Consider the following 11947-nt stretch of genomic DNA (forward strand, 5'->3'; position numbering starts at 1 on the left):
TCAGCCTTCCTGCTGCTCTGATGCTGCTTGGCCTGCTGTGTTCATCCAGCTCTACACCTTGTTATCTCTATAAAACACAGTTTCAGGATTCAGACACAGCGACAATCTAAGAACAGTGACAAATTTCCAAATGAGGACGACGTGAGGCTGCAAGAGAAAATTGCAGGTGCTGGTGCTCAAATATCTTCTGCCCTCATCCTTCCAAGTGACAGGGGTTGTGGCCCTTTAGGCTGTCGAAGCCGCAACTTGTGCGGGTACTTAGAGATGTCACAGAGTGCTGCATCTATACATCAAGGGTGAAGGAAATGAACGTCAATGATGATGGATGGAGTGCTAATCTGGGCTTTGAAGACAGACATCAGGATAAAGCACTGTCAAAGATACATCCATTCAGGTAAGTGGAGAATATTCCATCACACTGCTAACTTGTGTATGGAAAATGAAGTGTGGATTTGGAATGACAGGAAGCCTGCAGAATTCCAAACTTCTGATCTGCTTTCGTAGCCACTGTATTTATATGGCTGGTCCACTTCAGTTCCTGATCATTTTTAATCCCCAGGATATTGACAGGATGGGAATTCAGCGACAGTAATGTCACCAAATGTCATGGGGAGCGGGATAGATTTTTTCCTGATGGAGATATCCATTGTCTGGCCTTTAGGTGTCAATTGTACTATACCTCAGCCCAAGCCAAAATCTGTCTAGGTCTTGCTGTATATGAACACCAGATGCTTCGGTATCTATGCCATTAGTGGTGAACATGCAATCATCATTGAACGTGCCTATTTTGAGCATATAGGGGAAGACCGTTAATCAATTCACTCCAGATGGCTCAGAGGACATTACCCCGAGAAACTGCACTGATGCCCTGGGTCTGAGATGATGGACCTCCAAAACTAACATTATTGTTCTTTGTACTACATGTGACTCTGCCTAACCTAGATTTATCAATGTTTGTACTTCTTTCTCTAAGGCACTGATACTCATTCATTATATTTTATAAAAAATCATCATCATCATCATGATTTCCACTAGATTCCCTGCCTTATCCCAGTGGACACTGCCTCAACTACTTCATCCACTTATAAAAGCCCTGTTTAAAGATGATGATTCAGGAAGGGGTGGTGTTGGAGATTGTATGTGGAGCCTACTGCATTAAAATCATTTCAGTCCTGGGTGGAAAATTAAAGCGTCCCAAACTCTAGATCACGATGGCATCCAATAGGTTATCCAGGCTCCTGACAGGCAGTCAAAAATCTAACTAGCCAATTTAGTTTGTAACTATTGTTACCATACAATAAAACTACATTTTGTTGTTAAGTACTCATCCTTGTTAAAACTCAAAGTTGCTCATCCTCTCTATCACTTAACCAACAGGGCCTTAAAACATGGAGCAGAAAGTAGGTTTAGTGATAGCACTCTGGCCCAACCACAAGCTACCAACAGTTGGCCCAGGAAACAAAATTTACTATGTCCTTATATTACCACATATTCATATTCCCTCCTCAACCTCCAAAACTTATTTTTAAACTGTTCAATTATCTTATTAGAAGTCATTCACACAAGAGTTAACTTTCAGTTCAGTTTTAACCTGTTTATTCTTGAGCACTATACAACCATGACCCCACTTAATTGTACTTAACCATACTTGTGCACATCAACAGCTCACATTGCTGGATGTCAACCTCATTGCTAAGGTTCCTGTTTTGTTAATTTGAACCAAATCCCTTCCTTATATTACTGAACACTGCCTTTTTCTGGTTCATCTTTGATTTGCAATGGTTTGTTCCAATAAAAGCAATAATGCCACGATGTAGCACCCAAGTGTTTGCCTCAATACCTATTGTTCAACTCCACTTTCTAGATATGATGGACAAAGAAAGTTTAATCTAAGAAACCTTTTCTGACTACACTATAAAGTTTTTCCCACTATGAGTTTATGGGTTAGGTTTATCCCAGTCTGTCCTCAAACTCAGCCATTATTGTTCTGTTTCTTTGCTCATCTTCAGTTCTCCAGTACTGCCATAATACAGATGGCCCATAATATCTAATAATTTAAAGTATTTTCCTTCTTCCCTTTTTCCAATCCACATGCATTCGCTAAAATTTAGTCTTATCTAACAGTGTGACAAAGCAGCATTTGAACCAGATTCTTTTTCTTAAGAATGGACATCACTACCAAGCCCAGCATCTGCTGGCCATCGCTACTTGCCATTTAACTGGTGGTAAGTAGTGACTTGAATTACTGCAGTTTGTATGGTACAAGTGTACACATTGGGTTGGTGGTCCCTGACGCTGTGCTAATTTGCTTATTCTTCATTTCTTTTTAATTTGTTCATTGGATGTGGGTGTCACTGGCTAGACAAAGGTTCCTTGCCCATCCCCAATGGCCCTGGAGAAGCTGGTAGAAACATACAAGATAGGAGCAGGAGGAAGCCATTCAGCCCTTCGAGCCTGCTCCGCCATTCTTCACAATCATGGCTGATCGTCCAACTCAATAGCCTCATCCTGCCTTCTCCCTACCTTTGACCTCATTTGCCCCAAATGCTATATCTAGTCGCCTCTTGAATACATTCAATTTTCTGGCATCAACTACTTCCTGTGGTAATGAATTCCACAGGCTCACCACTCTCTGGGTGAAGAAATGTTTCCTCATTTCTGTCCTAAATCATCTACTCTGAATCCTCACACTGTGACCCCTGGTTCTGCACACACCCACCACCGGGAACAAACTCCCTGCATCTACTCTGTCCAGTCCTGTTAGAGACTTATAGAATTCTATGAGAGGGGAATTGCCCTCCTGGGCCACTCGCAGTCCTTGGTCTGTAGGTGCACTTGATGCTACTAGGAGCAGGATTTTAATTCAACAATACTGAAGGAACAGTGACATATTTCCAAATCAGGTTGTCGTGTGGCTTGATGGGGAACTTCAGGTGGTGGCTTTCCCATGTATTTGCTGAATTCTTCCTTCTACATGATTGATGTTGCAGGTTTTAGTTAATGCTCTCCATCCTGTAGATGGTACACACAGTTGCCACTAAATATTGGTGAAAGAAGTTAACGATTGAAGGCAGTGTATGGACTACCAGTCAACTGGGCTGCTTTGTCCTGGACGACATCAAATCTTCAGCATCATTGGAACTGCACCCATTCAGGCAAGTGGGGAGGATTCCATCACATCTCCTGACTTGTGCCGTGTAGATGGAGGACAGATACTGGGGAGATAGGAAGGGAATCACTCACTGTAGAACTTGAATCTCTGGTCTGTTCTTGAAGCTACAGTATTGATATAGCCAGTTCAGTTCAGTTTCTGGTCAATGGTAACCCCAGGATGTTCATAATGAGGAAATTCAGTCATGGTAAAACCATTGAAAGATTTGCACCTATGGTTAGATTCTCTATTGCTGGAGATGGTCATTGTCGGATTCTTGCGAGATGCGAATGTTATTTGTGCTCATCAGCTCAAGCCAGGACGTCATCAAGGCTTTGCTGCATATGACCGTGGACTGCTTCAGTATCTGAACGTTGCTGAACCATCAGCAGACATCCCCACTTATCACCTTAGCACTGACCGCAGATCATTGGTGAAGTAACTGAAAGTGGCTGGATGCTGAGAAATTCCTGCAGTGATATCCTGGGCTTATTAGATCAGGAACTTTTTTTGACTACCTTAGTAATCCAATCCGAGATGCTAATTCAAAAACAGTTGAACGTCATCCTTTTATTGGACTGGGAATGTCAACAATCAGACATTGCTGGAATGCAGGTAACGATTCTGAAGCAACCTGCACGATTTGCATAATGCTCAAAATCATTAATTTATCTACTAGCAAAACAAACTCGTGTGTTGTGCAGTGAAAACTGATGCATTGTATATACAGCAGGAAGAAATTACCTTGTGTGACATTAAACCTCTCTAGTATGGCTGGGACTTGTGGGATCTTTGGAGAATGCGATTGTTGAGCAAGGTATGCTAACCTGCAACATTCCCACATAGCAGTATCAAATCAGATAGCAATGAGCATACTGAATACAAAGTGATGGAGAGATTGCATCACAATAGTGGGCATCATTCACTATACTCGTTCACATACTTTCCATGAACTGTGTTGATTTGACATCCAAAACAACATATCCAGGATCTGGGACCAAAAAGTGCAAGCAACTTTTCATCTCGGTGAAATTCAAGAATTTCACCGAGACATACAACCTGAATCAAAAGTCAAACTTAAAACATTAATTCCACACCAAATCCTGTACGAAACGAAAGGGCAAAGAAAGGAATAAGACAATGAAAATGTTACGTTTTTCCAAAACCTGAATGAGACATCAAATTTTCAGAGCTGGAGAGCTTGCTCAATAGTAATCAAGACTTACCACATTGATAGAAATGTTCAAGTTTTCCTCATTGGACACTTCAGATCACAAACACATATAGCCATGCATATTGTGCAATTCAGAGGGACCATTTATATGTTGTGTGCAAGTATGGAAACTTCATACATTTGGTGGTTCAATGACAAGTCAGATATAGTATGGAGAAGCCACCACAAGGAGCAGGAAAACTCAGGCAGCAACTTCCATATTTAGCTGTATGGTATGCTTCATTAGAAACTGCCATGGTGAACACCGACAATATTACTGTCACTTTTACTGCAAATTCCAAGTTAATATTTTGTGCACAACTTAGCACCTTTCAATTCCACTTAACTGGTGAGTTGATGGCAGTGTTACGTAGAAAACATTGTGCTGCAATCGTGAGGATATAAAATAAACTTGATACATTTTAAGATCGACACCAAATCATGAGAAGCTCATAACACTCGTCTTCTTACTCGAGGCTCAAACCTGCTCAAATTACCATCCTGTTGTTTTCTTCCACGGGATTGAAAAAGATTAAGAAATATTACCTTTGGAGTCAACATTTCCGAGATACCATGGCTGCCATTAGAAGACTGGCCAGAAGTCACACCAATGTGCTGGGACACTTAGGATTTGAGTTTGTTAACAGCCTACATATTTATGGCCATGACTCTTGGCTTAGGAAACTCTGTCTAAACTCAATCTAGATAAACTGATGTGTCTCAATATGGAGGGCTGGGGGCACAGAGAGGGACGAGGGCCTTTTCAGCTAATTAGGATGTCGAATATATGCATTCCTCACCAGCTTGGCTTGAGGCTCGAGGCTCATGGGCAAAAAAAAGTGTTTTTTTAAAATTCATGTTGAACACCAAAGCAGAATGTTCTCAGCCTCATCTGTTAATGTAAAGTATGGTTAGAAATGTACTTTGTGTTTGGTACAATCCAGAAGTAACAAATCCCTTGCACTCAATACCCTCCTTGACCTGAACAGTACTGTCTTCTGAAATAATGGAGTGGGATACAAGTACTTATAGTGGGACGTTTTAATTTTGTTTTTGCATAGGATGCCTGTAATGAAACATATAGTACATTTTGGAATACAACGCATATATTGAAAAAAGGGAGCTGTTAAATAAACATGTATATTACGCTTATCAGTTATTAGAAGGAACCAGCTGCAGCTGGGCCTTTTGAGGTCGGGTGTAAGCAATGACTAAACTGGGAGAATGATGAAACTGGAGGCGGTCTAACCAAAACCACGCACCCCAAAACTCCCCAAACAGTTTTGAAGCAGAAGTCAAAAATTTTTTTAAAAAGTTTACAAAACCTCAAAAGATTTTTTATAAAGGTAACCAGTCTGCATCTGGATAAGCAGTAATTTTAAAAATGCTGGAAATACTGGGATCAGCTAGTATCTGTGGAGGAAAAAAAGACAGTCACTATTTCACCTCTTAACTTTCAACAGAACACAACTTACACTCTGTTTCTTTCTCAGACTTCCAGCACCCAGTATGTTTTCAGAGAATCACTTGTACTTTAACTATGTAATGAAATAGGTTGCACATAACGTAGGACTGCTGCAATATAGCAAATATGTGGAGCATAAATAGTGTTTGATACAATTCTTCTTGCTCGACCTAACTAAAAATGATTAATATATTCCTTCCATCATTTTAGGCATAAATAAAAAATCTCAGCTCTTACCTTTTTCTGTCCTATACAATTCTGTAGAGATTTTCCACTTGATATTCCAAACCAAGTCTTTACCAAGGTCACAAATGTGGCCATTGTACCCCAGGTACTTTCAGCTCATTACTTTTATGAATATTGCTTTATTGATGACTAAGTGTGGTGACTTGGTATGCAAAGAGAAATTTCACATTCATTGTCCACATACTGCCTATTTTCTACACAGAGCGGCAGTCAGTGGCAGACCTCGATACCATTGAATGCGTGTGCAACTAACTACTTGTCGGGAGAAAATAAAGATTTCCTGCGGTCTTTTCAGTTCACTGCATACCCTCCAGTCAACTCACCTTCTTTTGCATCACTCAGCTCCACAGTGCCAGACATGGCTGACTCCCCGTTCATGCTGCTCCACACTCTTTACAGGTTCAATTCAACTACCTGATGGAGCAGACGAGACCAAGATTAAGCAGAGGAGCTTTAGCTGCAAACAGTCATGCAACCCACCCCCACACACGCTGCAAGATGTGCGCCTCTGTGGCATGTCAGTCAAACACCCTCCCCCACTTTCTCCTGCCCACCCAATGCTTACGCTCTCTACCTCCCTCCCACCCCATGCGACTTCTCCACCTCCTTTCCCCCCCCCACACCCACACACCCACCCCCCACCTTCCTTCCTCCCTCCGCTCACAGGGACAGTAAGAAGCTGCGAGCAGCTGCGGCTTTTGTTGCTTGCGGGAGAAGTCGCGTAGTCGCAGGCGGGCGGGCGGGCGGGGGAAAGAGTGCAGACTGCTCGCCCGGGGCGGGTGCAGAAGGATTTGGGGTGGGGGGAGAGGAGAGAGAGAGAGACACAGACACACACAGAGGGAGGGGAGGGAAATAGAGAGGGGTGAGCTGGGTTAGCGAGGGGGGTGGAGAGGGAGGAAAAAAAAACAGAATTGGGGACCCAGCGCTAAAGCAGCGGCTGGAGCAGGGAGTAGCACCGCCTCCGGGTAAGGAGGGGAGGGGATGAAAGAGACGCAGGCGGCAGCGAAGAGCGAGAAGCGTCTCTCTCTCTCTCTCGCACATTCCCTGCGTGTGTCCTCCACCCAGCCCTGCAAAGAAAAACAACTCCCTCCTTGCTTCTATGCATCAGGCTGGAGGCTCCCAAGGTCAGCAGCAGCTTTCACCCCCCACCCCCATCCAAGGCAGCGAGTCCCCCCGCCCGCTCCCTCCCCGGGGCTCCAGCCCTCCCCCCCGCCCGCCCGCTGCCCTGCATCGGAGCGCGGCTGCAGTCTGTCCCAGACATGGCGCCCCAGTTCCGGCTGCAATGAGCTCGGGCACGGCCATGTTACAGAATACACCATGATCTTTCTCTGGGAAAAAAAAACGCACCAAGCTACCAGATTGTAAAATGCAGAAAGAGGGGGGGGGGGGGGAGGAGAGGAGAGGAAAGAGAAGGGAGATGATTTTGAAAATATTGCATTTGATAAAATTTTATTTTGAAACAAATGCAAGCGGACCAGCGAAACCTCCAAAAACGAAAAATATGTATGTATATAAAATAGTACGTTCTCCCCAATTGGCTCTCAGTTTGTCCCTAGCCTTGGGGAAGGGAAGGGGAGAGGAGGGTGAATGCAGTCCTGCTTGGATTCTGATCCGCCATGTGAGTGCTGCAGCCCGGCTTAGAGCGCGGCACAAACCCCGCCACAAAAACACAACCCTTTCTCTCTACCCCCCCCCCCTCCTCCACCACCCACCAAAAATAAATGCAAGCCCGACCTCACCTTTAGAAAACGTTTTCTTTTTTAAAAAAAATCCACCGCACGAAAGAAAAAAAAATACTCACCGTCCTTCTCTTCCGAAGATTTTTAATAAAAAAATAAAATCTGGGCGAGCCCCGAGCCGGAGAAGAGACTGCAGCGAGAAGATCCGCAGAGAGAAAAGGAGGTGGGGTAGGAGGGAGGGGGGGGAAAGAATTGGAAAGAAAAGAGAGAGAGAGATCCAGCGAGCTAAAGCCGATTGATGAGCGGTGCGAGTCGGTGGGGGCAGCCCGGGAACCTCGCACTGCGCTCGGGAGAGCGAGCGGATGGAAAATGGGAGGCGAGCGAAGGGGAGTGGGTTGGAAAGGGGGGGTGGTGGTAGTGGAGGAGGAGGGGAGGGGGGGATAGAGAAGCCGCCAGAGACAAAAGGGGCCGGAACCGAGAGGGAGAGTGAATCCGAGACAGCTTGCCCTGGCGCGGCCACTCGAACCAACCAGCTTCCTGCTGCTGGCGACGAGAGGCGGCTCCACGGCGCGACCGTGTCGGCACAGCCCAGCGCCGAGCCCTCACTGTGTGTCTCAGTACAGCCCTAGCGCCGAGCCCTCACTGTGTGTCTCAGTACAGCCCTAGCGCCGAGCCCTCACTGTGTGTCTGGATGCAGCCCAGCGCCGAGCCCTCTCCCTCTCTCTGTGCCCGAGTATAACCCAGCACCGAACCCTCTTACTCTCCCTCGTGGGTCCGAGTACAGCCCAACGCCGAGCCCTCACTCTCTTTCCGTGTCCGGGTAAAACTCAGCGTCGAGCCTTCTCTCTCGTGTCTGAGTACAGCCCAGCGTCGAGCCCTCTCTTCCTCTTGTCTCGGCACAGCCTAGTGCCGAGCCCTCTCTCTGTAGCTGGACACAGCCCAGCGCCGAATACCCTGTGTATGTGTGGGAGACTGGGTAGAACCCAACGTGGATCTGTCTGGGCAGAGCCCAGCACTGAGTCCCCACTCTGTCTCGCCAGAGCCCCAGCGTGGATTCTTCCCTCCCCCCTCCTTCCTTCCCTCCCTCCCTCTTGTCGGCACAGCCCAGTGCAGATCCCCTTCGCCTTGTGTGCGTGTGTCGGCACAGCCCAATGCAGAGATCCCCTTCGCCTTGTGTGCGTGTGTCGGCACAGCCCAATGCAGATCCCCTTCGCCTTGTGTGTGCGTGTGTCGGCACAGCCCAGCAGAGATCCCCTTCACCCTCCCTCTGTCGGCACAGCCCAGACAGATCCCCTTTGCCTTGTGTGTGTCGGCACAGCCCAGCGCGGATCTCCTTCACCCTCCCTCCGTCTGCACTCTGCCGGCCGGAGCTCACGCACTGTCTTAAAATGTACTTTTTTTTGGAAAAAAAAACTCCACCACCAGCCATTTCTCTTTAATTAGTAAAAGAATTGAAAGGGATAGGAAAAAGATACAAGGAAATTTCTTAATCGAGGGGAAAGAAAAAGCCCTTACCGTTCCGTCTTGCGAAAAAAACACAAGGGAAGCTCGCTCTGAACCTTCGCCAGATCCGCGGCGCTGGCCCCGGGCGTGGACGCTTTCTCGTCCCCGTTGAGAGCCGGCATGCTTCGCGATACTTCCGACCTCTCCAATCCCCTTTTTCCGGATCAGCTCCTTCCCCCATCCCCCTGCTCTCCTCCGACTTGCATTCAGCCCGTCTCTCGTAGCAGAAGAGGTGTCCTACTGTGTGTGTGTGTGTTTTGGCGAAACGATGTATATGTCCAGCAGAGGAAGAGAAACACCATCCCGCCTCCTCCATTTTTTTTCCGTCTTTCAAGGCAATAAAATATCTTCTCCAACAAGACGCGAAGTTCTTTTTTTTTTGGAAGGGCGAGGGTGAAGTTTGTTACTATTTGAGTTGGTGGGAGGAAAGAATTGCGGTTAAAATGAACCGAAAAGGCCGCTTCTCTCGCCCCAAGAGCGGCAGCAAAGCCGAGAGAGTGCTGGTTGTTGCCCGGACTAATTGCTAGTGTTAAATAGTTAGTTGCAGTGAAGTGCAGCGCTTACACATAGAATATTGAGCCCGAGCTTTCTTTGCTACATTTTTATTGAATTTCCAACTCCACCTTTGTTGTCCCGCGCGTCATCCCCTGTCCAACCAATGGAGATGAAAATTGCCTGAAATAAATTAATGAATTTCCACAGTATGGGGCGGGAAATTTTAAAGGGAAGGGTAGTTGGGGGGGGTGGGGATTTTAAATTGGAAGTTACCCTTTCTCTTTTCACCCGAGGCTCACCAAGGTAATGCCAGATCGTTGAAATGAGAAGGGTACGTCCGCGCAGTCATGGGTCTCAATCCCAGGACTTAGACGCGAAAACTTCCCCCAAACCCCGGACTCGGTTGTGGTAATCCCAAGAAGCGTTGGCTTGTGTGGACATTTTGCGACGACGATGTATGGAGAGAAAAAATAAAGCGGATCAAATCCCAGTCGCGTTGCAAGAGTCCCCGGCGAAATCTTCCTGCTTCAAGTCTAAAAGTTGGGGCCAGTCTTCAGGCTCGGGCGAGTGCAGTGAATGGCTGTGTCACATTGTAACAACATCGACATAAGTTATGTCGCAAGACTGAGCGGGGGGGAAGACCAGACCGAGGGAAATATGAAACAAGGCTTTTGGTTGGGAACGGAGGAGTTTCCGCGCACCTGTCTATCACAGCCTTGGTGCCTCCTGTTGTTGTGACGATTTAATGGGGAGGTTTCCACTGAGCCTAGCCCCTTTGGAAGCGGATATTCTGCATATTTGTTACAAGGAGAGTGCATTTTAAGCAACGAGCAATAGCCAAGTTCCACTCATGAATTACAACCGGGGCAGATTTACAGCCCTTGAGTGGAAAGAAGACTTTAATTATATATTGATAATTCTGCAGTTTGTGTCATCAGCATTTTCCGCCATGCAGAATTCTTGCAGTTTGTGTTGATTTGCAGTCAGCAACTATTAAATAGACTAGATTGAAATATTACCATTGTGTTTTAGAAGAGGAGTGAATAACACCAGAAAATGGCTTAATACAACTTTTTGATAAAAAGCGTATAAAACAAAGAAACAGTTCATTCCGTCCCCCTTCCGCTCTACCTGACCCCCTGGAAAAGTAGATACCCAACTTGTTCACGGGTTGCCACCAGCTACTGACAGTTGCAAAAGAACAGCACTTAGTTGCCCCATCTACAGGCTGTATCGCTTTGTCACCACCCCCATTCCGGGGCCCAGCTCTCTCGGTGGTAAAATGCAGGAGTGAAGGCCGAGCTTTCCTAATCCGGGCCGGGAATGGTTCTATGGCGTACCCCGTCACTTTAGCTTTTCTCTATCAAAATCTAATTATTTTCCCCAGTCCCTCCATCAAGCGTTTACAATCCAACATGGCCATCCTTCTAGCAGTTCGCTACTGCATTCAATGAGATTTGACTATTGCAGGAAGAGTAGAACATTAGAACGTACGAAACGATGAGTTTACGCTGTCTGAAAGCTCTTAATGTCATGATTCCTTCAGCTCCTGACACGGCCTCTTGCTTCCATTACACCCTTTCGAATGAAAACACACGTGTTAATGTTATCTATACGAATTTCTATTTTGCAATGTTTCTATTTCTTCACTGTTTTATGCTCTCATTCACCATGTGTCTATTTCCTATGCTGATAGTTGGAGAACTGTTTGAAGTGTTCTTCCTTAATCACAGGATGTTGATGCTGTCACACACACAATATCCTCTAATCTGTACACATCTTGATAGTATTTAATAGGATACATCGCCAATGACGTTGGACCAATCAGTTTGTTCCAATCAAAGTTGTGCAGAGTAAAACCATTATTTTCCGTGCCCTAGTCTAAACTAACTATGCCTTCATTGCCGCTTCCGGGTAACACTGGGAAATAAAGCCACACTGTTTACAGTTCGTGACCTTGTGTGTTACATTGGATCTGATGACCTTCCGACCCCATAGTTACACGATTACTAAGACCGCTTATCTTATTAACATTGCTGCGTTTTCGTTATCGCTAGAGTATTCCAGTGTAATTCTGGCTGATTTTGCTCGCTGACCTGCACCGGCTGCCGGTCAAGCAACATCATTTTTAAAATTCACACCTTTCATTTTCAAATTCCTTGCTGGCCTTACCCATGTCTAACTTTTGTAATCAC

General features: G+C 45.8%; 1 protein-coding gene across 5 annotated transcripts in view; it reads right to left on the reverse strand.

Annotated features, from left to right (window-relative positions):
- Nucleotides 1–11724, reverse strand: part of LOC125486580 (nucleolar transcription factor 1-like) — a 20525-nt gene extending 8801 nt beyond the window's left edge. Inside the window, exons 1-3 of one of the 5 annotated variants that reach the window (XR_007265223.1) lie at nucleotides 11423–11724; nucleotides 9270–11330; nucleotides 6399–6489 (exon numbers count right to left, since the gene is read on the reverse strand). Coding sequence is in view for 4 of the 5 variants with exons in the window: in XM_048614621.1 (XP_048470578.1) it covers nucleotides 6399–6453 (55 nt within the window). In the remaining variant the exon portion in view is untranslated. Of the gene's footprint in view, nucleotides 1–6398; nucleotides 6490–6739; nucleotides 7103–7876; nucleotides 8486–8514; nucleotides 8806–9269; nucleotides 11331–11422 lie in introns of those variants that run through there. The other 4 variants (XM_048614621.1, XM_048614623.1, XM_048614624.1 and 1 more) reach the window with 4 other exon arrangements.
- Nucleotides 11725–11947: the final 223 nt, after the last annotated feature.

This window comes from Rhincodon typus, chromosome 30, assembly GCF_021869965.1.
Source record: "Rhincodon typus isolate 14 chromosome 30, sRhiTyp1.1, whole genome shotgun sequence".
NCBI lineage: Eukaryota > Metazoa > Chordata > Chondrichthyes > Orectolobiformes > Rhincodontidae > Rhincodon > Rhincodon typus.